We start from the raw sequence: 25,742 nt of genomic DNA on the forward strand, positions 1-25,742 counted from the left end.
GCAAACGACACACCCTCTGTAAACAAAAGAAATTAATTTACGCATTTTCTTTTCAGTTGCATTTTTGCTTTATTATTTATTCTCTTTTAAAAACTGTCAATATTTACACTTGGCACAGGTTAAGTCTACCATAAAAATTACAAAAATACACACTCGCGCAATTTTCATTTTATTGTATTGCTTTGTTTTCTTTGCGTTATTGTTTTGAGCTTTGCACAACGTCTTCAGCATCCGCTCCGACCACCTGCCATCTGATGCATATAATTATGGAAATTTCCAAGTGCGTCTCCGCCGCCCAACAACAACAACAACTACAACGATAACAAATGACACCCGAGCGAAAAATCAAGGCAGGCAGACGTAACGATTTTGTCAGTGCAAATAAAAGTTGCGACAAAACAAAAAGATAAAACAAATGGAAATCTCTAGGGATAAGCAGTACGCAAGCCACATTTGCATAAACTCAAAACATGCCACAATATTGATTACATGCAGACATCATTCAAAATCTGTACATTTGCGCGCCCAATTTTAAGAACGGGTGGCAGCACTGTCCCGCATGCAACTCTGCGTACAGCTGTGTGAATCTCACATGCAATATTAAAATAAGAGTTCTATTGTGCATAATTTGATTAAGTTTATGTGTTTACGTGTGTTTTGCTTGTAATATTAAAAAAAAAAAACAAGCATTTACAATTGCAAAAGTGAGAAGTGCCCGAGAATGCTGCAACTTCAGCTACACAGCTAAAACGCTCTCTTGCGGTTTCAAGCAACAACAAAGAGTACAAAAATGTCCTGCCATTGGCAACTAGAATTTATCAACTGCGGCCAGCAAACGTGATAGGCGCTGCCTTAATAATGAATTAAGTTCATATTTATGCATACAAAGTGTACATATATTATTAAGTTTTTGTAATGCATGAACGTCGGGGACCAGCCACAACAGCTGCTGCTGCTGCCGCTGATTCTGCTGCAGCAGCAACAACAACAACAGGGACAACAACAACTGCCGGCTCCGAAGCGATGTCGGCTACAGCTTCGGGCACCGATGCGTCTGCAACTGCTGCTGCCGCCTTGCAGGAGCGCAAGAGATGCCACACAGGTGGCCAGCAACAACAAAGGCACCACAATCCGAATGGCCCACCAAATGCCAATAGCTGGTGAGCTACAATCTCATATATAAATCACATTACACACAAACACAACAGAGGCATACACACACACACACTAATACATATGTACATTTCGCGCCCGTCCAATAGGAAATTTAAAAAACTGCCAACGTTCGCACAAAACGTTATGATAATGAGGCAGGCCATCAAGCACAGCGTCGCGTTGCTCTCACGTGCCTGCTAATTTTATGTGCTGCCATCGCCCAGGATCACAGCCCGGACTGGCGGAGCTGGCGTGGCACAGCCTTGCAGCCAAGTGGCTGGCATAAGCATAATGTATTGTACATGATATTTTGTGCGCGTCCTGCTAAAATAGCTAGCCTTAACGAATTTTGTTTGCGTGTCCTGTTTAACATACTCGAGTACCTTGTTGAGCTTTGGCGAGCCCATCTCCCGCCTGGCTGCTGCAGTAACTGTTAACAAGGGAATCTTGGGTATCTTTAGCTTATAAGCTGCATAACAGTATTTTAGTACGAGCAGCTACATTAGAACTGAATAAGAATCGAAGGGGAAGTCTTATCAGAACATGCATGAGAAATTATAAAGTTAATGCCAACTAGACTAATGCCTATATAGTTGACCCCCTTCTAATGCGTGGCAATTTCATATCCTGCCCATGCCTATACACACATGAAATATCCTTAAATTATTAGCTTTTATGCCTGGTCCCCCCCACCTCTCTGCTTATGTCCTGCCACATCTGCAGCAGCTGAAAAAGTCGAAAATGCTCATAATAAATATAAAATGGCAAAAACGTGTCGATTTCGTATAACAACTTGAAAATGATTTGTTTCACAGTCTGCAGCGCATATTAACTTCGATTTTCAATTCGAAGCAACAACAGCAGCAGCAGCAGCAGCAGCAGCTTATGTGCCACACATGTAGTAAGGACTTTCTCCAGCTGCTTGAGCAATTTTTTGCCAGTTAGGCAGCGCCAAAAATTCCATTAGGCCGCAAATGTTGCCAAATGAAAAAAAAAAAAAAACAACACATAAGCGACTCATAGACAACTTTTGTTGATGTTGTTGTTTCTGTTGCTGTTGTTGTTTCGGTTGTTTTGTTTGTTTGTTTGCCAGGCGCTTGTCTCAATGACGTTGTCCTTAGCCATAGCCTGCAGCTCCGTCAGCTTCATCTTGTTAACCAAACAGGCTGCAAGCACTGCCGCCAAGACAAAGCCACAAAAAGCGATTCAGTCTAGTCAAAACAAAAAAATAAAATGGGCCAAAGGACTCTAATTGAGGGCCTGACTGGACACAAGCCAGCTGCTTTTGCATCTTGACCATTTCCGTTGTCCGGATCTGCATGTCTACTCAATTTTCCGACAAATGAGTGGACGTCGTCATCTCACCTCACCTCACCTTTCGCCAGCTACCGAAATTGATTGGAATTTACAACATGCGGCTACAGTTTTTGGCTTTTTTTAGCTTTTTTTTTTTTTTGCCTCGCAACACTTCAGCATTGAGCTTGTTTGCGGCTTTTCCTGTTGTTGCTGCTGCCATTTGCCCCCAGTCATAAAAGTCTAACGAGGCTCTAGGACCACACAACATTGTCATGATGTTTGCCATTCATAAAAACTTCAATTGATTTCAATATACCCAATTTTCTAACTCCCAAATATATTTACATTTCGTTTCTACAACAATTCAGTTTTCAGAATTATCAAGAAGCCAGACACCAGATCAGGTCCCCTTTGGGTCCCTTTAGTAAGGACAATCGAGAGCCCGAAAAATACTTTCCACATTTTTACATGAGCTTCGCGTTGTTTTCAACGAAAAAAAAAAAATATGTGACCATAGGTATTAACGTAATTAATTTCGTGCCGCGTCACATGTTTCGGTCCGGTAAAAAAATATAAAAAAAATCCCGAGAGAAATTAATTATAAACAAATCTTTTCATGTCAGCAACGGAATTTGCGACACTTTTGCGCATTTTTCAGCTGCCCGCTGAGAACTTTTTTCAAACTCAATTTCACAGCAATTTCTAGAGGGCCAACCGCTTCCCGCCCCCTCCAGCCCACAGCCATTGTTTAGGGTCACTCAAAAGCACATTTCACTTATTATTAGCTCATTTATTACCACCAAATGCTGACCCCGGCAGCACCTGGACCAGATCCTTCAGCAACCCCTAAAAAAATGCTGTTGTGAAAAATACTGCCCTGTCCGAGGCAATAACAAAAAAAAAAAAAAAGAAAAAAATTCAAAGTAAAAACTCTGTGGGTCGCGGGCATCTTAAAATTAACACATAAATTTTAAGTGGGTGGTGTCACAGAGGGCCTGCGGCTATCCATAAGATACCTTTGGCTCACGCTTGGTTGGCTCGGACTCCGGCTGTGGCTGGACCCCGGGCATTGTCATTGAAATTTCCGTGTGAGTGCGCTCAGTGTGCTGCTTGTCAATTCACCTAGGCAATAACTTTTTGGCCAATTGCCGATGAAACTACGTGACGCGCCGGGAAAAGTATCTGCCAGATACTGTCGCATTGACTGCCGTCGACTTGTTTATTGTCCGCAAATTAGCCCCACAGACTCAGCAGGAATAGTTGCATTTCTAATTATGCGCCAGCAAATTAAAAATCCATGGCAAGAAAACTTCATTTTCAACTTCATGCAGGCCTAAGATAAACAAAAAAAAAAAAAAAAAAAGGAAGGTTGCCCCATGCCAATCCTTGTTATAACAATGGAAGCCAAGACGGCGTCAGAGTCAAATGATTCTTGAAATGAATGGAAAAATGCGAAAAGGCCGCTGCAATGCGGAAATAAATAAACGTCGCGAATCTCAGACAACATTTTGAATAACAAAATAAAACCCGACAGACCCCAACTCGAACTGGAAGCTCTATTTGTAAGATCTGCTCTGTTTAGTTATGCATTTTGCCTGTTTTTTTTTTTTTTTTATACTTCATTTTTTTTATTTTTTAATTTTCTTATATTTATTTGTCTCGTTCCCACAGGCGCCAGAAGAAGTCCACGAATTATAATACCCAATCCTGGCAAAACGGACGCAGGCAAGTTTTTTCTGCACTTTTCATCCTACTCCCCCGCCTCCCCAACCCCTCCCTGCCGTGCTAAAATTCCTTCGTGTCAATCGTCCTGCCTGCCATTTGTTTGTCTCTCGCTCTGTGTTTTGTTTTGTTTGTTTTCCTTGTGTGTGTGTGTGTGTGTGTGTGTGTGTGTGTGTGTTTCTTGTGCTTTCTTTTGCTTTAACGCACGTTTGCACCTTTGCCAAACAGTTGCGTGTGGGCGGTTGGGTTGGGTTCGCCTGGCTGCTTGGGTTAGATTGCCCAAGGGAAGGCAACCACATTATTAACACTTGACTAAATATGCATTTCTTGGTGGACGCTGTTGACAGCAAGAAGCGCTAACAAGGTTTGCGTTAAGGGTTTGCAAAACAAAGCTGCGGCTATCAAATGGGTGAATATAAATTACGACGTATAAAAAACTGCCCAAATAAAGCTGACACTTGAGAAAGTCTTAAATCAAGCAAACTAAATATACCAAAATATGCAAAAATTGCAAAATATAAGGATTACTCGCTAAAGAATTGTGAGCAATAATATGTTACATATATCACCAGCTAAATGCGGTAATACCCGATCCCAAGCGAACTTGTATTTGAAAAGCCAGTCGTATGCCAAATATGTTTTCCAAAGAAAAGCCAGGCTTTAGTCCCAGGCTAATATAGCCTGGCCTGGTTCGAGCGAATTTCCTATAAATATTCTACTTTCTAATTTGAAGTAAGCTTACAAAAAGTATATTCTGTGAAGTATATCCGACTAAATTAGGCTTAAAGAGAAACTTGTACCTGTAGTTTCATCCTTTCGAATACTTTGTTTTGAACCCAAAACAAAATCAAATCAATTAATGAATCATATTAAATGTTCATTATTGTTAAGGCATATGTTTGCTGATTAGAAAATAATAAGTGTTTTTAGGTTTAAGTAAGGGGCAGCAAGCCTATTCTATATGCCTGAAAGCACCAGACTCAGACTTGGGATATAACAGCACACTTTAGCTAAAACATTTCGATTGCAAAAGAGCTGTGGATTATATATAATATACATGTATAAGGTGCTAGATTAACTCTTTGAATATATACACATTCCACGACAAAATTCATAGAAAATTCATAAGAAAATAATTTTTAAAAAAAGAAATAGCAACATGCACTTAATATTTGCAAAGCAATTTAATAAACTTGCACTTATATCTGGCATGCGACATGCGCTTAAGTGTAAACCGTAGATAAATATGCACGTGGCATTTTTGCGGACGCAGTCCCAACGTGTAACATCAAAGTTACCCACCACCCGCCCAACCGACGCGAGGGGCGACAGCCGCATGACGCACGGCGCGTAGATCGCGTTACGGCAAGGGTCCGGACCCTGGCCAAAAATAGTTGCATATCACCCGGCGCGCACACGTCTTAAAATGTCGGACACCACTTTTGAATGGGCCACGGATAATTTTGTTAGCTGGCTGGGATGGGCGAACAGACCAAAAGCCCCGGATAGAGCGGACGATGCCAATGTGGAACTCTCGCTGGGCGAACAGTTGTGTAAAAAGCTAAATCGACGATACGGTTTCATAATCATTGTAATCGGAGATCGGAGTTAGGATTCGGCACATTACATGTGTTAGTTTATCGATGGTTTATCTTAGATCTATTACCATTGGTCGCCTACCTAAGCATTGCTGTTTATTAGACTGCCTAAGCAGCTATTAACCTAATACGTTTACATACATTTTTTTTTTTGGCTACATATTTGCCCTACTATTGGTTACATTTGAATAGGTTTTATCTTGATGGTTACGTTTGATTAGATATTTGGGGCTCTGAGACCCATTTTACTTTTACTCATTAGCTTTGACTTCCATTTTGCCGTCATTAGGCGAATATTGTAATTATTTATCCCATTCTGCTTCTTCTTGGCTGACATTATAACGTGGTTCTACTTACAGTCGGCTCGCTTTGTGCGAACAAACGATGCGCACAAAGATATTTGGTATTTGGCCTCAAAGCCGATACTTAAATCAAGCAAATTACGCTTTCAGCAAAGCGATCGCAGTTATTGACCTGTAAAAGAGTGCAATATGTTCAACAAGTCAATATGATATCAGCATTTGGGTGTGAGAAATTTATAAGTTATAAAGTTAGCCAACACTGAGTATGTACGACTACATCTCAATGTTGTATACATTTAAAACATATATTCGTGATCAGTCCTAACAATCAATCAGGTAGTCCGTCCACCTATATGATAGTTGCTTTAATTATAGTCCAGATACGTTTAAACAAATCATGTGAGTGATTTTTTTAAATAGAATACTACGTTTTTCAACTTTGAGAATATAGAATTTAGAATTTATTTATTTAGTAAATATTATTTTATTTTTATACTTTGAAGAAAATAACTCATTTATAAAAGGTCTGATACTTGTTGATGCTTGTTTCAATCAGATAAAAACTAAACAAATTATTAACATCTTTAATGGGCTAATAAGTAGTTTATACACAATTTAAACATTATTTAGAAAATGAACAAATTTTCTCCTGAAGGTTTCAAGGGATCTGCTTTTGTAGCATACTTTTAAGGGAAATATCTAGAAACTAGAACATACTTCAATATTTGTCTTTAAATACTTTTAAGACATTCCGAAATATTTTGAAAATATATATATATGCAATTTATTATACATCGAATTCTCTTAAAATATAAACACTTTTTGCCATAGTCGAATACATTATTAATTATTTATTTCCTAACTCAATGGGTTAATTCTATTGGCCCAAGTTAGTTATAGGCTATCAACAGTTATTTATATGTATTAATATGTATTAGCTGCACGTTATCACACACACACACGCACACACACACACGCACACACACACACGCACGCGCTCAATACGCACCTTGATAAGCCAGAGGCTCTCGCAGGGATCCAAGAGTTTTGCCGTTTGCTGGCAAAGAACTCCAAAACCTTCCTTCACGGTTTTGATAACGACCACAATAAATAGAACAGGTGACGTTTTTCTCTGTTTATAACCCAACGAAGTCCAAAGGTTGGTAGTTGAAATTCAACTGAGCTCAAGCATATAGCCTAACTGACTTTTATAGGCAGGACAAGCAAATGGCATGCGCCGAAATTCGTCCATACATATGTGCTGCTGGCAAGTAAACGGGAGATGCGATGCTCCAGTTCCAGTTTACCGTTGCCCCCACCATCATGTCTTGCTTATTGTATTGTTGTATGTAGTTTACAAACAATAATGCCAACACTCACACCAGGCCAGTATCGAAGCATGCAACAGCCAACCAGGCAGCGCTTGCAGTTGCCTACCTCTCTCACTCTCTCGCTTGCTCGCGCTCTCGCTCTCGCTCTCTCTCTTATTTTTTGGAAGCATTAATTGCACATTGCAGCTGCCATTGTTGTAGTTGTTTATGTTGTTTTGCTTGTATTTTATTTTATTTCCCAATGCGTTTTATTTTTTTTTTTTTGCTTAGTTTTTCATGCGCACTCGCTCGCTCTCCTGTACTCTCTTTGCCGCAGCGCACTCTCTCTATCTTTGTCGGCTGCAGTCGTGCCAAGTGCTTCGTGGACTAGCGAAAAGCTCGCTGACTGCGCTACTCCTTGGCTGTCCCGTCAGTCTCGCTCGGTCTTTTCAGCTCGCTCGTTCGTCGTGCGCTGCTAGAAGCGGGCAGCGTGGGCGGATGGTGGCTACTGCAGCCCCCACCACCCCCTGCCACCCGCCAACACTGCACACAGTCGTTGCATCTTATTTAGTTACACTTTGGTGCTGCTGCTGCTGTTGTTGTATTTTGCATTGTTTTGTGCTGTGTTTTGTTTTGCTGCTTGCCGTGCAGCGGCCGCCTCTCGGGCCGTGACTTCGTGTTATGTACAAGTCGTTATGATCCTCGGCTCGTCGCTCGTTCGCTGAATATGCGTTGGTTGTGTGTGTACGGCATTGTTGTTGTTGTTGTTGTTGTTGTTGTTGTTGTTGTTATGCTCGGTATTGTGTTGTGTGTTTTTTTGCACTTGCTGTTGTTGCCTTCGCATGCCCATATACCACGACTGCTGCTGCTGCTGCTGCTGTTGTTGTTGTGGGCCCGTTGTTGCTATTGCTATTGCTGTTGTGCTCGCTAAACTACTCCAACTGCAGAGCGCATCCGTCGGTTAACGGCATTTGGTGACACGACCACCACGCAGAAAGTTCTTGTGCTCAGCCTGTTGTGTAGTATTGTGTTGTGTATTGCATTGTGTGTTGTTGTCCCGGTCGTAAGCAGCGCTTGAACCGCTTCAATCTGTGAGGCCCGCGCGATTCAAACGAGGCAAAATTTACTAAATATTCGAATAGGTCCAGTAATATATGCTTGTTAAACAAAAAATGCATTAGGCACAGTTAGACTGTATAACTTTACAACAAACTAAATAATATTGAAATTACATTGTGCATTTTTTTCAATACAAAACTGTTCGAAAACAAATTAAATGATTAGTACTAACTCTTAAAATATATACTACATCGTACTTTAAACAATTTTAATAACAATAATAATACAAACATAAATAAATTATAAAATTTTAGGACTCAAATTTCTATAAGGAAATTAATTCACAAATTTACACACAAGCTTCCGTTTCCGCTTTATCAACCGCGACGTTCTGAAAAAAAAACAAAACAAACAGTAAATATCTTGCACACAGGGTGCTTTATGTTTCACACACAAACACACGCACACCCTGTCTGCCAATTCATAAACAATTAAGTGTCGCTTCAAGCGGCGAAACGTGAGTTGTACTTGGGATGTGCTCTTGGACATTGTCGTGAATTATTGTGATTGAGTTAACTTATTGGACTTGAGAGTGGTCGACTTTGGCAATCGACAGACTGATTTAGTTGCGGTAATTTAGGCGCGTTTAGTATTTAGTTAGTGCTCCGGTAACAAAGTTGCCAATTAAGCTCGAGTAGCTGTGATTCGTTTTATTGCATTCAATTTTTAATGCCTATGTCCTAAGAGCAAAGCAAGACGCACCAAGTATATTATCATTCGCATCAAAGCACAAAGGTGAGCTCGAAATTTCCAATTAGGTTTTAAACTATATAATTATAAATTGCATTTAACCATTAGCAATTTGTGTTATTAAAAAAGGCAGCTTATACTTGTAAACATGCCAAAAACCAGTTTGAAAATGCGAAAGAATTTAATTTCTTTCACGTAATAAAAAAGTAAATCCATTGAGAATGAGAACTATTGCAATATTAAGTATACTAGCTATATAAAAATATTTTTCAATATTCCAGATCTAGAAGTATCTACTTATAGCTCTAAGCGCGAAGATAAAGAAGTCTGTAAATGACTCTGAAAAGTTAAGACAACTTGAAAGATGTAAGGTTTTAGCCCACAATTGATTTCTTAATTGCGTTCAAGGAAATGCAAATTAATAATTATGCGAAATTATATTTATTTCGAAAATGATTTTTGCAGCAGTCAATTAAGTTCATTGAAATGATCAAATTTTGAAGGCATCCTTCTCTGGCATCTGGGCAGAGCTTCCTTCTAATTAACGTAAACAAATTTGAAGCAGAAATAACAATAAATGTCTCTGGCAAATCCGCTTATGCGAGACGCGCGCATCTGGCAATCGAAAAGTTTGGCATTTTCATTTTTCTTATTCTTAATTAAATCCAAAACACTTGCGTAAACTTTTATTATGGCCAAGACGGGCCCGTCGTAAGCCCAACAATCCGCCTTCATGCCCCATGCCCCATGCCCCATGCCCCGTGGCCGTGCGCATTTGTCAATGTAGCAAAAGTGAAAAATTTTCATTTTTCATTATCGAGCATTATGAAAGCTTTGCGCACCGAAAAATGACAGTCAACCAAGTGTCAGAGAACTGCCACGTATCCCCTTCCATTCGTCTCCTCAGCTCAATTGCGAGTGCTATATCATAAATATGCATCTAACGTTTTATCTAACGTCTTTATGGCTCGTGGGGATAGAGTCTCTGCGCTCCTCGCCCGCAAAAAGTAGACTTAAAAGTAATTTTACGTCTGACTAAACATTAATGTGCTCAATATTTTATTGTTTGTTTGTTTGTTTGTTGTTTCATAGACTTTACAGGCCATGCAACAAAACGACAAAGAGCCCAGCAAATTTGGCTACGAAACAAACGACCAAAAAATTCCTGCCACTTGATTATGCGGGTTACTTACAATTCTATCAAAGTTTCGATTTTTCAATGCTCTTTTTAGAACCAAATAAAAAACGAGCAAATAGAATGTGTTTTTCGGGCTCTTAAAGGTTAAATACCCTTACGTATTTTATATATGAAAAGTACGAATTCTCTAATTCGACTAACTCTCATTTAATACATTCGACCGGCAGTTAAAATGTGAATCAATGCCAAGTTTCATTAGAACAAACACACGTACATGATCCTAACAAAGTTCATAACACAATGATAATGCCCTTTAATAGAGTATAAAGAATAAAATGGCAACAAAACTTTAGTCATGCAATTCATTATTGCAGAAGCTGTTCTGGATTGTTTCCTATAGTTGGGTAAATAATGTTAACTCAAGACGATTGTACGACGTTTGCTAACTTTGTCGTTTGAAATTTAAAGACCTACTTGTATTTTTATAGCTTATCTCGATAATCTTCCATAGTAAACAAAGAAGAGTGCTCTAGATATCGTGCATAAGCCAAACAATTGGATATGAGTTGACTTATATAAGACTTATATAAGATCGGATATGCCTTCTTCTGCCTCTACACAATATCATTTAACCCTTCCTTACCCATAACATTCTATTAAAACAGAAGGCAATTATTTATTTGCGCGAGGCAACATAATACAAGTATTATTTTCCAAAGCTATAAATAGATAAGCTACGTAGCAGTTCTTCTTAATATCTTTACGAAGCGTAGTTTAATTTTGCACAAAAATGTAACCGAATCTATTTAGACAAATTCATTTGTTTCCTTTTTAAATTAAAAGTCCCTTAAGGTATGTTGTTAAAACTTTGCATTATTGGGCTTTTTATTGCCGAAAGCCGTACCGGATCACTTTACCGTCACAAGAAACTATTCATGATTTATATATATATAAATCACTAATTGAGAGTATCAATCGCATTATTTACTTCTTTTTGTATAACCAAGTCTGTTTAGTTTCGAAATACTAGTCATTTTGTTTATAGCTACGATTGAACACAAAAAGAGCTTACGTATTGTTTTCAATATATTTTACATAAACACACACATTTCAAGTTTTAAATTTAGAAACAATTTATCAAAAGTGGACTTCTGCATCATATTTCTCTCGTTAAATAAATTGGCTTTGAAAATGTGGCTTAGATAAGTTTTTGTTGTATAGACATATCGGCACTTCGATTGTTGATAAATAATATAAATGATTTATTTTTTGCTTGTAGAGAATTATACGAAAATCACGAACAAAAGGTGAATGAAAGTAAGTTAATTTTTATTAACAATAGACAAAGTGCTTATCAGTTAAAATACTTAAACGACCAAGATACAAGCGAAACAGTTAACTTGTTTCGAATTCGTCAAGTGCGAGTATTTTGAGCACGCCTTCTTTGATTCGAATCGAAACTCAAGTAGCCAAGTATTGGCCGGGCCAAAAGCTTTCCCTTCACTTTTGCTTTTCGCTGGCATTGCACTTTGTCAACACTTTTGGCCACTTGAGCATGAGAATTGTTTGGCCAGCAACACATGGGGATGTAGCTCAGATGGTAGAGCGCTCGCTTAGCATGTGAGAGGTACGGGGATCGATGCCCCGCATCTCCAAGTTGTACAATATCCAGGAAAATGGAATTTTTTGCTACCGCCGATAGACGAAACAAATACGCAGACGTCTGCATTTTTGATAGTCAAGAAGCAGGCGCATTAATGAATATTCAAAGGTCGCTTTGTAACTGCCAAACGACTTTGGCATTAGATGCTGCCTACCAGACTGCACGCCCCCGTGCGGCGCCCTCATGTCGACAATCAGGTCGCGTAATTTGATTTGGTGCTCATTCCAAAGGGCGGTGCGGGCAACACACGGAGAACAGAACGAACACATTGTCGCACATAAATCAGGCACAATATGCCAATGTTTGTTTACTCGCCTGCATTCGCAGAACTTTGCCAGCAATTAAACAAGCAGCCAAAGCCAGAAACATGGTCCCAGGACGAACAGCAGTATGGGGGAGAAGGCGGTTGGCTGCCACAGGCAGCCGCAGGCGACAGCACACAGGAAACAGAGTAAACTCAGGGGTCCACGGAAAGGACAGGTTTGGGTATTGTAAATGATACATGATGTGCTATTTATGAGAAGCCTTTGTTTTAATTTTTGCACCGCACACAGGACAAACTTTTCTTCCCTGACGACTGCTAAGCTAAGCTAGTTAAGCTGTTGCTGTCCTCTTCTCAAAATTTATGTGTTTTGCTATTTTTTTTTAATTGTTTTAAGTGTTTTGTTATGTTGTGGATGTTTTCTTTTTATTATTATTTTTCAATACTGACAGAAAGAAGAAATAAAAAAAAAACAGAAGTTTATCCTTGGAGATGCGGGGCATCGATCCCCGTACCTCTCACATGCTAAGCGAGCGCTCTACCATCTGAGCTACATCCCCTTGTTGTACTGACTCATAAAAAGGCTCAATAACTATCGCAGTTTTTATGCCCACTCCACCCATTTGTCGCTAACCGAAATCGAATTACAATTACTGTAGATTCAATTGAAATTCAAGCTACGACGGAATGTGGCCCAAATTGGCTTTTAAGCTTGGCTCGAACTGGTTTGCAGTGGTCAACCTGAGATATGTATGCCCTGGGTGTGCCGGACCAAATTGAGGTTGTTAAGACTCAACGTTCGAAGACAATAGTTTTAGTCACAGAGCTTAACTGAAGAGATTTTTTGGTAAATACAAATTTGCTAAAAGAAATCATCTGCTAATATCGATATTTATCGATAATATGTAATAGAAGTAGATAATGATAAAGAAGTATATATATATGTATATATTAATTTTGCGTATGGTATAGGAAAATATATATTTGAAATTTTTTTAGCTTTTGCAGTTTACACAGTCAGAAATATCTATCCCATTTTAACTATATATGACAAAAGATGAAAAGTAAAATGTTTTGATAAAAATAAACAAGTTAAAACGTTGCAGTGGGGTTTAACAGACTGCTTAATACTCTGCTTTAAGCTTTAGTTACCTATTAAATAAGTCAAAATAAATATTCTTGATCATTGTTTGAGTTCTGGACTGTTCGACTGTCAGGCACTTTGACTTTTGATAATTATGAACAGAGTAGAAATACTTAAAATTCCAAAAAAAAATAGCTCTTTCTTTACTTTCAATTTGCAACTCAACGTGTTCTGACTTGAAGAAAAACCACAATTAAATGTCGATTTAACGCAAAGCTTGTTTATTATGAGAGCCCGCTCCTCCCAATAAAGTGCCTTTACGAGTATCTTGTACACAATTTGTGTTTTGGGCTTTAATTAAAACCAAACAAAACAGGAGCACGCCTGTCAACGAGTCACCCGTTGAAGCCGACGAGAAAAGTTGAAAATTACCTCAAGCTGTTGCACATCAAGAACGAAGGGCCCCTGCGACAATACAGCACAATGTACCCCAGAACTCACCCACTAATTGCTTCTGTCTACTATTGTTGTTGTTGATGTTGTTGTTTTATCAGTGAAACATTGTGAAAACATGTGGGAAGCGTGTCCCCGCTTAAAAAGACATTACGAGCACATCGCGTAAGCAGCAACAATTAGTTTGTCTCATATACAACAAGGTAGCCGCGGGTGGGTACCCCAACCCCGGCTGCTTGGCAAGAGTTAAACGTTTTCATATTTATGAGCATCGTAAAACTCAATGATATACAAAATTAATGACTGAGGCGCCGCGAGTGGCACTTTTCCGACTTACTTTTGCTTACTTTCTGGCACCCATGCGAATCGTAAAAGAAATGTTACCAACAAAAACTTTTGTCAGCATTTCCCCATCTGCGAGTCAGTCGAGCGTCTTGTAATTTTAATTTCAAGACAGTCTGCAAGTTTTAGTTGCTGTCTCGAAAATATTTGCTCATAGCTCCACTCCGCAGCCCCCCCTCCCCCTCTCTCTCTCTCTCTCTCTCTCTCACCTGCTGCTCGCCTAGCTCTAGTGGCACGTACTTTTTGCTGTTTTTTTTTTAATTGACTTGCCTTTGCCCGACACGCCCAGCTCAAGGTTCATTAGTTAGGTTGGGGCTTTGAGGCTTGATTTGACAAATACTTATGTAGGTGCCCTCCCGCATTTCCCCCTCTGCTCATTAGGGCACTTGTCACATACGCCTCATGACATTTGACTTTGCCGCCCGTTCCCAGTTTCCGGCGAGCGTGTTGTGACTTTTTTTTTTTGCCTTTCGAACTCTCGGGCCGAGAGTGGCATCCTTTTTCACTCATCACTGCATAAATTTTCTTAAGTTTTTTCTTTCCGTTATGCGTTATGCATATTAATTTTTATTTGGGACCCAAATTCTTGCACTAGGTTTTGAATTTATGTTTTTTTTTTCTTTACCGAAGGTAGCAGCGTGTTTTCTCTGGTTCGTGACGAATGGGCTTAAAGATCGAATTTAGTTTGTTTGTTTCTGTGGTTCGAAATGAACCTGAAAATTGTTGTGTTATTCCCTTAATCAAATAAGGGCAACCGCGTCCTTTGATCACTTTTGATGCATACCAATTCCTTCACATAGATATATATACATGCTATATATTAGTTTAAGTCATTCATGAGGAAAAATATTAATAATAAAACGAGAAAATAGGGATATCTTCGGCACGCCGAAGATTTAATACTCTTGCAGACATTTCCCTCTTGCAGATATGTGAGAAGAGAGAAGCTCGAAAGTGCAGAGTTTGCTAAAAAATCTCTTGGAAAACAAGAACTTTCATTCGAACTATATGATTTAGTGCTCCGATGAACAAAGAAGTTTTCCATGCAAGAACCTAGTGTCAAATCCAGCTGATTGTACTGCCTGAAAGACAAAGACGAACCTGTGCAATGTTTGAAGTCGAAACTTTAAGCAGACTGACGGACATGGCTATATCTACTCGGCTGTAGATGCTGATCCAAAATGTAAATACTCTACGGATGGCTTCTTCTGTGGGATACATATCTAGTTTATTTAATACTTATTGTGGTATATATTTTGAGCAGTTCTCAATACAAACTTTTATTGTCTTTAACCTTGCCAATGCCAGCTGCAGTCAATCTAGAAATATAGGAACTGGAAAAATTATGCAAAGCTGTTTTTCTTTAGCATGGAATTCGTTTTGGCGACATTTTTAAATTTTTAATTAGTTTAAGTTACAAATTACATTAACGAAAAGCAACAGCTACACAAGATTTGTGGTCGTATATTTTAGCATTTCTTAACGAGATTTTCGAGCGAACCCAAAACAAAAGCAGGACATGCCGAAAGGCAGGTAAAAAAAATGCTCAGCGCCAAAAGGAATTCGCACCTTTGCATACTCAAATAGGTGGAGGGGCGCAACGGAACGCGTAGGGGCTTGTGGTTATAAATTTTAAATCTGTTAAATTAATGGCTGAGAGTTCTTTCATTCTTACGTGCCTCAAAGTTGACTAAAACTTGGCAGAAAGCGAGCACGTTGCCTGATTACATTAATTATTCCTTTATTGTTTGTAGAACTTGATGTTTTTTTTTTTTGTTTTTATTGTAACATGTTTTCCGTAGTTTATGTTTTTGTAATGAGCGCGAGTTTTGCCTAATTAGAATTGAATCTGATAGCAAAGCTCTTACTTACATATTAATGCATTTCAATTGGTATTCTACTTGCAGGATATATAACAATAAAAGCAATTGTAAAAATAATAGCAATAGCAATAATAATAATGTAAGTACACGGCAAACACGAGCAGCGACTCCTTTATGCATTTGTATTTCTATGGATCTTTCTCTTTGTGCAGCGGAATAACTACTGTTCGAATCAGTACTACCCGCAAAATAATCCGCGCGATTCATATCGTAAATACACACAGGACAACACAAATTGGAGCCAATCGTCAAACTATAGAAAGGATAACAGCAATTGGAACCAATCTACGAATTCAAGCTCCTACGATCGCAGTGAGCGACAAGATTTTCGACGGGATTCATCGTTCCGCGAGAGAACTGATTTTTATAGAAATTCAAGTGCGAATAGAACAGATAAGAAGAGGGAACACGTAAACAATACATTTCGCAGCTCCAGTGCCAGCAGGACGTGGATAAGTGAAGATCTCAAGAGTAAACGATGCGAAGCCCAGAACAAAAGCAGCGAAACAAATGAACATTGTACAAAAACTCAAGAGAGCCAATTGAATCAAAAGAGCTTACAGAGCCCAACTAAGGAAGATCAAAATAGCAGAAATATTACGATTTCAAATCGGGAAGATAACGAAGAAATTCATTCTGCGCCGGATAACAAAATTGATGAAACCGAGAACAACTATAAAGATTCAGATACCATAAAAGAACATAGACCCAAATCAAGAGAATCATCTGAAGAAAAACAAGAACCAAAAGAACAACCTGAAGAAAACAATTCTACAGCAAGTCCCTTAGAACTCAACAAAGACGAATTTAAAGACAAGCCAGAGCAAGCTAAAGAAATAGTGAAAGATAATAGGAGGAGCGACAAAGTAGCTGGAAGTCCTAGAAAAGTTGCTGGTATCACAACCAGAAACTACTCCGAATTAAGATTACTACGAAATAGTATTTCGAGTGCTCTACAGCGCAATATTAGGCATAAGTTTCAGCAGAATCTATCAGAGTCCAGGGCGACCAAGCAGCCAGAGCAGAGCGTTGCAAAAACAATAGCCAATAAAACATATCCCAAGATACAGGTGCGACCGCTGGCCGAACTGCTCAAGCAGGAAATACTCGCCGTCACGCAGGAGCAGCTCCTGGCCAGCACAGGGCCGCCGGCAGGCAGCAGAGCCAAATCTACGCAAAGGACAGCGATCCAAACACGTCGGCGTACTGTCAGCAGCTCCGTCAGCCATAATAATGGCAATGGCCACAGCGAATATAGCATCAATGACCGTCTGGCCAGCATGGACAAGGAGAGTCTGAAGAACATAATCAACAATAGCGATACGATATACAACGAGCATCTGAAGCTGCAGGCGCGACGACGCCTGCGCGAGGAGATACGACGCCAGCTGAAGGCCATTGAATTGGAGCAGCCAAAGGATAAGCCAGCCAAAGATCTAGTCGAGGACGAAATCGTCGACGCCATCAAGTTGCCACAGCTTTTGTTGCAAGAGATCGAAAAGTGCTTTGGCATACACATATCAGCACCGGAGGCGGAGGACAATAGCGCCGCCATCAGGTCAACGGAGGACGATCAGGAGACCAGGCAGAGCGAAACTTCCAATAAGGAAACAACTGAAGCTCAAGCGACCATTGCAACAGATCACATGGCCAAGGAGAACTCAACGGACTTGATGCAACGCCTAAAGGTGGCCGAGCAATTCAAGGCCATGTCGGGCAAGAGACTTGCCAGTGGACAGCTAAGCGAAAAGGACACGAGCCAAAGCTCCGAGAGCAGCTCAGCTAAAGATGTGGCCGGCATACCCAAGCCTAAGCCGCAAAGAACGAGAACTGACAAGGATAAAGCAGGCGGCCAGAAAGAAACAGAAAAAGAATTGCACATTTCCGAAAAAGAGCTACCCACTCCGGCAAAAGAGTTACCCGCAACAGAGACTGGCGCAATGCTGAAGGAGTCAGCTATTAAAAAGGAAATTGCGGGAAATTTAAGTGATTCCGATGAAAGCTACAACGTTATTGTGGTCAGCTCTTCGGAGGATGAGGATGAGCATGAGGATGGGACGCCGCCAGTGTATAAAGCGGCCGATGCTGAAGCAAATGGCGCCGCCAGCGATCACTCGAGCTCCTCGTCCAGCTGCAGCAACGAGTCCACCAAGCGTCGCTACCAGCAAAAGCTGGAGAGCGATGCCAACAACATTGTGGACAGCTTTGAGAAGCTGATATTGCCCCGGCTAAAGGATTCGCTGGCGCAACGCTATCGCAGCAGCCACTGCGCCAGCCTGCAGAGTCGCCTGCACTTCATCTCCTGCGTGGTGACCAGCAGCGAGCACAACTCGCAGACATTCAGCAAAATCGAGGTGGCCAAAATGCAGCAGAATCTCAAGGCCAACGACAATCGGCTGGGCATCGACTTCCTGCTGCGCGAAGTTGTCAATGTGGTGAATCTGCAGAAGCAAACGGCGGCGGCGCGTCGCAAACAACAGCTGGAGAAGGAGCAGCGCGCGCCTAACGAGCTTACCATCAGCCCAACCGCGTTAGAGCTAAACGCATCCAAAAGCGCTGAGCTCGCGTCTGGGCCACATCAAAGGGACTGCAGTGGCGCGAATATTGCTGAGCCCGCGGCACAGTCTTTGATGCCGCTCACGCCGCCACGGAATGGGACGCCGACGCCGGCAAGTCGGTCGCTGCACGGGCTGCCCTTGGGATTGCCGTATGTGGGTCTGGATTCGACTGTGCCGCGTTTGTCGCCCGGCTGCTTCTCGCCGAGCGAGCCCATCCTGGTGATGGGTGATTCGGTTACGCACAGTCTGCTCGAGATTGATAGACGCCTGCTCGAGAATCAAAATCGGCGCGGTTTCCTCGAGGAGATGATCATGAAGTTTCAGCGAGAGAAATCCGATTTGGAGATGCTCAGCCTTGAGCTGCAGAGCCGCAAGTTTCTGCTGCTCAACACGGTAATTGCTAGGAATCAAGCGACAACCGTCACGCCCCCATCAACAGTTACGCCCACGAACTCGCCGCCGCCACTGATGCAATCGGCAACGCAGGAAAACGCTGGCCCAACAGCCTCTGCGGATTCCGACAGCAGCAAACCCAAGCAGCGCAAGCGTCGCTGTGTCCTCAAACGTGTACGCTACCTAACCAGACGCCGGCGTCCAGCCAAGCGCTCCAAGGAGCCCGCCCGATCGAACGATGAGGCTGGCAAGTCCGAAGAAGAAATCGAACAGCCCGCAGAGCATCCAGCGCCTCTGCCCCGGCCTATGACTTCGCAGCTGCACATCAAGGAAGAGCCAAAAGAGCCCAAACAGGCGCACGACACCGCGAGCAAGCGGCCCCCAAACTTAGTGTCTGCTAGGGATTCTCCCAAGCGCCAGCGCCTGACCAGATCCGTTGCGGCCAGCATTGCACAGCAACCGCTGGCCATTATACCACCGCTGCAACCGCCGCCGCCGCCGCCGGAGCCGTTTGCCAACATGTCGTATGAGCTGCCGCGCAGCCTGCTGAAGCCCAACCCGACGCCGCTGCCTGCAATACCCGCCGACACCCGTACAACTGCGAATGTGGCGAGCTATAACTATGGCTTTATACCGATCGGACGATTGCATAACATCAGCAGTCCCATCACCCAGATACGCATTTACAAGGTGCACATCATAGCGGCATCGGAGAACGGTGATGTCTTCATGTTCAACATCGCCAGTCACAAGCTGGAGCGCCAGATCACCAAGCACAGCGAGGCCATCACAAATATGTTTCTGTGCGAGAAGGAATCCTTTTTATACACCACATCGCTGGACGGGTTCCTCAAGAAATCCTCCCTCGAGGTGCGTACCCTGAAGAGCTTTAAATATCTATCGATTTCTATACCCTTCTAATCCCCAGCAGAATCTGGAGCGTGTCATGCAGACAGTCTACGTAAAGGAACCCCTACAATCTATTGACATCGAGTGGGGCGTTGCGTTCATTGGCAGCCGTTGGGGCAATATTTTTACATATAATATTGCGGTAAGTCTTAAAATATTTTCAAATATAACAGCTACAAAATATTATTGAAAAATTAAAATATTTCAAGAATTTTTAAAGAATTTTTAAAGAATCCTTAAATCGCCCGATTTCTATCAAACAATATCGGTTTCTTCTTTTTTATAATATTTCCAATCCGATTGGCTTTAATATAATTTTTAAAGCTCTTTGTGCAAATTAAGCTGAGTTGTTTCGCACATTTCATAATTCAAACTTCACGTAAATTCTATGTGAATAAGCGTTTCAGCGATTTTGGCAATTCCACCCGCAACAGTGAAAATTTGCCACATTTTTGCCTTAAACTAATTTTCAAGATCTTTATGAACATTTACTTCTACAGCTGTTCGAATCGAAAAACTATAAATTTAGTAAATTGAAACTATAATCTGGTCAGAAATAGAGCTTACCTCCCGCTTTTCACCCATAGAAACTACTTTTCGATTAATACTTTTCTACACTTTCTAACGAAATGAGTGGAAATAATTTTTGACATGCTGCTCATATTATGTTATTCTCGAAAAAATCTGAAAGCTTTTAAATTTTTAACTGTAAAACTTGTCAAAAATGTATTAACCTATCAAAAATTTTCACCTGTCTGGAAATGAATTCCGATTGATTAGAATAGACTTAAGTAAAGAAAAGTATATTTTATGTAAAATGGAGTTGAATAATCTTCCAATTCTTTTAAACAATCGTTTTGTATTTTGCCAACAAATGTGTTGCATACTTCAAGGCGCCATTTTCTACTTATTATGCTATAGTTTAATGATTTTTCGTGCTGCTGCAGCCATTGCTCTGCCCGAATGCCGTGAGATTCGTACCTGGACCCGCATTTAATTAATGTGCGGCTCATTAAATATTTAGCTGTCAAATAAACACTTGAAAAATATTCAATTAAAAAGTGAATAGCTCTGACTACGGCGACTACGGCACACACTCCTCTACGTGGTCGTGTCCACACCTTGCCACCATCGTCGGGAGCCAAGTGTAGCAAGGAAAACAACGAATTGGCATTAAGCAGCCATCGAACGAACCCAATGTCTAGACAATGAAAATCAAATCGAATTTATTTTTTCTTTCGCATTTCGCCAGCGATATACGCAAATTGGATGTGCTGCCGCGGTGCGATGGTGCGGTGGTGCGGTGGTGCGGATGATGGTGCAAAGCTGGCACTTCATTACAATTTTGCGCTGAGGGCGAAGGCGATAAGTCTTAATTTTTTGGCAGCGTTCGATTTATGGCTGCGACGTGCGGATAATTCACGGCCGTTGCCCAAAAGTATGCTACAGAAATTTTCGCGCAGCATGCACCAACTGCTGCTATGGCGACTGTACTTGTGCATGCTCTTAGTTATTTACTAAATATTAAGCTTCACCTAAACATCAGACACGCCCCGCTGCTATAGACCCAACCAGCTGCATTTGTATGCATGCTAGAAGGCGTTGCTTCTTGCACAATTGCTTTGCTGCTATTGCTTGATATTTTGCTGTCGCCGTGTTGTGTGTTTTTATTTTGTGTGCGTTTGGCTTTGCTGCACGTTGCTTGGCCAAAAACCTAATACATAGTTGTATATAGCCAAGGCTGGGGGTTAGTTGCAACAAACAACAGCAAACTGCAGCGCAGGCTGCTTGCAGCGCTAACGGTGGCAGCATTGCAGCATTATCCCCCTCTCAATAGCGTGCGCTTTCGTTTTCGTTTTCGTTTTCTCGCTCACACGCACACTCGTATTCCCTATTGTTGTTTATTTAAGTTTTTATGTGTTCATGTTTAGTTTACTGTATATTTTGCTGACTCACACTTTCTTGCGCACTGCAACGTTCATTGCCCGCTCGTGCGCTCTCTCACACTCTCAGCTCTGGTTCGGTGTCAGCAGCCGGCACGAGGCTGTTAAACGTTCGTCGCTCTTCTAGCACACTGTAATGCGCATGTCTCTTTCTGCTGCAGTTTCTTGTTGCTGCACAAACCGTTAGCTGGTTATCTGTGTGTTTCTTGCACTCATTCGTTAGATTCGACGTCGCGGCGACGTCGCCAGCATCAGCAATTTGGCAGCAGCAAATAAAATGTTTATATGCTATTTACTCAAAACAATTTTAAATAAAATACAAACTATGTACTCACAACTAGCTCTCACTCACACTTGTCCGCGCTCACTCTTCCTCTCTCTCTCTCTCTCTCTCCCTCACTTTGTCGGCTCTCGCTCACTCTCTCTCTCTCTCTCTCTCTCTCTGTCGTTGGCTTATTGCAGACAAGGCCTTCCAAGGCACTGCAATTGGAATGTCTTCGGGCCTGTCGTTGTGTGTGTGTGTGTGTTGTTGTTATTCCCGTTATTGTTGTTGTGGGTGGCCTTTCTTGCTGGTTGGCTCCTGTTTTGTTGTGTTGTGTCTCTGGAAAATGACGCCGCCTGTCTGTATGTCTATGTATGCATGTGTATGTGAGTGTGGCAGCGCCGTTTTCTCATTGGCTGGGTCTGACGAATCGGGTTGGTTATTTGCCGGCACCAGCCCAGGTCCCGATGTATGTAAGTGTTGCTCGTTTATGTTGTTATTGTTGTTGTTTTGTAGCAACGGCATCCGACGCAGCAGCAAATTGCATACGGCCTTCGGTCTTTGTGGGTGTGGCAGGCGTACTTGCAACCACTAAATAAACAAAGCAACGCAACGGCAACGAAATTGAGAATTTTAGTTGCGCCTCCAGCACTTTTAACTACATTTCTGTATTTGGTTGTCTTTTTCTCCTCTTCTTGCATTTTGCAGTTGCAGGCATACAGACGACGCCATCTTGCAAAAGCCCCATCCATAACTGTACATAGTTACACACACACATATGTATCTATGCATCTATGTGAACTGCAGTGCCTCCTTCTCCATCTCGCTCTTTTTTAATGTTGTTGAAATTATAGTGCCTTCCATGTTCTATATGTTTGATCAGAGTTTGATACGCATAGAGTGTAGGAGTCTGAGGGTGGACGCATTAATCATAGGGTGAACTCCTGGCACCTACCGTTGTTTGTTTTCAGTTTTAGTTTCTGCCCGCTTTGACCACAGAATTTTCTAGATGTGGCTAGCCCAACTTTATTTAGCCTAATGGCCTCTGGAAGGTTCTCTAACAATTGAGAATGTTAATTAAAAGAGTTGCTTAGTAATATCTCAGATATTTTCAATATTAGACTATCTGAGTGTGAAAAAAAATACCATTCAAAATGTGGTTCGACATTTTGGGCCTATTTCCAATTCTATAGACAGGTTGGTTGTATTTATGACCTGCAATATTAAAATATTCATCATTATTCTTATGATTTTGATTATTATTGGGAAATAGTGCTGAATCCCTCCCAATAAAACCTTAAAACATATCATATTGCCAATTGCTGCGTCGTCCAAACTGCATTCATAATCATATTAAAGATTAAATTAAAAAGCCAGTATTTAAGGCATCCAATACATTTAAATAACATCCCAAACGATAATCCATGTTCTTTTATACATATATATTATAGCAAAAGCCAATATGTAATACAACAATAAAAATTGCACTTCAGATTCGGTTCATATAAAATTGTATCTGATCTTAAACGGAGCATCAAACTTAACTTTTCCATTATATAGAGAGTGTTTTCTCCAAAATGGAACTGTCGTATACAACGTTCTTTTCATTATCCACAATATTTGTATACTTAATTTTCGGATCGGTTCATAAGACATAATCTTTGTCAGAAGGGTTAACCTACCCTCTATAACATTGTCATTCTTTAACCAAAGATTAGATTTCAATATCATTTGAGAGCATTATATATTTGACAGCCCAAAGGTAGCTGTTTTTATTGTTCTCAATCGTCGTGAATCATAATCAATATTTATTCTGTTATCAATTAACTGTAATCAAATTATCTTCTGTTTGAAAGAACAAAAGGTAGTTATCTGTAGAAAAAGGGAAAGGGGTTGGTGATAAATAAAAACATGATTAATAAAACAAAATAAAATAAAGAAACAATGAGAAGCAGTTTATAAAGAATCGAACGAATAGCTAGAGTAAAGTCTAGAAATAGAAAATGTAATACATAGCATTATATACGGAGAAATATGAATGGAAAATAAGAATGGAAACTTATTGAAGCAATGCTAATCAATTTTCTTGGGCTTGCCCAGCAAACTTAAATAGAGAAGAACCAAACAAACAACCAAATATTTTTGGTTTAAAAATATCTTGCCTAAGCAAATTGAATGCCATAAACCAAATGGTATAATTGCTTTGTAAAGAATGTATAAAAGGCTTCAATTGAATTCCTAAAACAATGTATAAGTAAACATTACATTGACAATAAATAATAACTATTAAAAATCGAATGTAGATGTAGCGCAGGCTATCTTATCTTTGATTTGTTGAATTGGAAACGGGCCCCAAAGTAAATTCAAGATAGTCAAATATATTTTAAATAGTTTTCAGCCACAAATCTATTTATAAACATCTCGAAAGCTCCCCGGCAAGGTGGACTACTTATAGACTTGGCGAGAGAAAGAGAAATAGTATCAATTTGTTTCTCACATGACGTTGCACATTTGAATCTACAATAAATACACATTACAATGCCAGGCACATTCAGTCAATAAATCGAATTTCGTGAAATTGGTCATTTTTAAAGCAGTTGACAAAGCTTGTATGGGCCAATAAATGCTGGGCATGTACAACGGGGATGTAGCTCAGATGGTAGAGCGCTCGCTTAGCATGTGAGAGGTACGGGGATCGATGCCCCGCATCTCCAGGAGTAATATAATAACTTTTTGTTGTTTTTTTTAATTATTAACGAAATTAAAAAGGATCTACTGTTTGCATTTGCAGGCCAACAAAGTGATGGACATGCCTCTGCTGTCCACTGGGCAGTCGATTATCGCTGTCAAGGCCACCAAGGAGGGTGTGCGCAAGATTATTCTGCTCGGCTGCAAGGGGAACTTTGTATTCATGCACGATGCGGCGACCGGCTTGCTGTTGCGTCGTCTTAGCATACCCGATGGTCTCAATGTGTACAGCTTACTGCTGACTGATGGTCACGTCTTTTGTGGCACACAAAAGAATGAGGTGTTCAAATTCGACTTTGCCGTGAGTAATATCTGAAAGACAAGCATATATTTGAAGTCTAATTTCCTACTCTCAACTTATGTGTAGAGCGGTTCGATGACCAACACGCTGAGCTGCGGTAATGGTGCCGTCGCCATGGCCCCATATGGAGAAAGATACTTGCTCATAGGCTGCTACGATGGCTTCATCTATGTACTGAACAAGGAAACGGGTCGTCAATTGGGTCGTTTCAAAGGACCAGGACGTTTGGTTCTTGCTCTGGCCATCGCCGGCGATAAGGTAGCCATTTGATATATCTAAAAATGGGCTGTAGATTAAATAAACTTTTTGGTGTACTTACAGGTCGTTACTTCGTCAAAGGACAACTCCTTGGAAATATTGGAAATACCATCAGAATTGTTCAATCTGGATCAGTCGACTTAAAACTGAGTGCTCTTTAATTTTAATACAAATTCTATTTTTCGACTAAGTTATAGATTTTAAAATACTCCTTTCAGTAATTTAAGTTTAGGAGCCTTTCTTCTGTATTTACAATTAAAAATGTTTAAGTTAAAGCTTTGTATTATTGTGTTGGCGGTTAATATGATTGAAGAATATTTCTTTACCGCGTTAAATATAACTAAATAGAAATC

At 40.7% G+C, this 25,742-nt stretch overlaps 1 protein-coding gene, 1 long non-coding RNA gene and 3 other non-coding genes across 7 annotated transcripts; 4 read left to right on the forward strand and 1 right to left on the reverse strand.

Annotated features, from left to right (window-relative positions):
* Positions 1–568: 568 nt before the first annotated feature.
* LOC6629287 (serine-rich adhesin for platelets) lies at positions 569–25,740 on the forward strand. Of its 2 annotated transcripts, XM_002054659.4 has the most exons (8): positions 569–1,160; positions 4,123–4,176; positions 16,042–16,096; positions 16,170–19,838; positions 19,900–20,019; positions 24,874–25,131; positions 25,198–25,389; positions 25,453–25,740. In XM_002054659.4, the coding sequence occupies exons 1-8, from the start codon at positions 916–918 to the stop codon at positions 25,531–25,533; spliced, it is 4,674 nt and encodes a 1,557-aa protein (XP_002054695.2). In that variant the 5' UTR covers positions 569–915; the 3' UTR covers positions 25,534–25,740. The 2 variants fall into 2 exon arrangements, with proteins under 2 accessions (XP_002054695.2, XP_070063383.1); XM_070207282.1 differs by lacking the exon at positions 4,123–4,176.
* Positions 9,364–12,740, forward strand: LOC116651882 (uncharacterized). 2 transcript variants are annotated; one of them, XR_011416167.1, is made up of 4 exons: positions 9,364–11,545; positions 11,610–11,647; positions 12,321–12,479; positions 12,548–12,740. It is a non-coding gene; the product is annotated as an uncharacterized lncRNA (long non-coding RNA). The 2 variants fall into 2 exon arrangements; XR_011416166.1 differs by having other exon boundaries at positions 10,328–11,647; positions 12,548–12,738.
* On the forward strand, positions 11,913–11,985 carry TRNAA-AGC (transfer RNA alanine (anticodon AGC)). Its single transcript has one exon. It is a non-coding gene; the product is annotated as a tRNA-Ala (tRNA).
* Positions 12,743–12,815, reverse strand: TRNAA-AGC (transfer RNA alanine (anticodon AGC)). Its single transcript has one exon. It is a non-coding gene; the product is annotated as a tRNA-Ala (tRNA).
* Positions 24,724–24,796, forward strand: TRNAA-AGC (transfer RNA alanine (anticodon AGC)). The gene has a single exon. It is a non-coding gene; the product is annotated as a tRNA-Ala (tRNA).
* Positions 25,741–25,742: the final 2 nt, after the last annotated feature.

The sequence above is a fragment of the Drosophila virilis genome, chromosome 2 (assembly GCF_030788295.1).
Source record: "Drosophila virilis strain 15010-1051.87 chromosome 2, Dvir_AGI_RSII-ME, whole genome shotgun sequence".
Classification (NCBI taxonomy): domain Eukaryota; kingdom Metazoa; phylum Arthropoda; class Insecta; order Diptera; family Drosophilidae; genus Drosophila; species Drosophila virilis.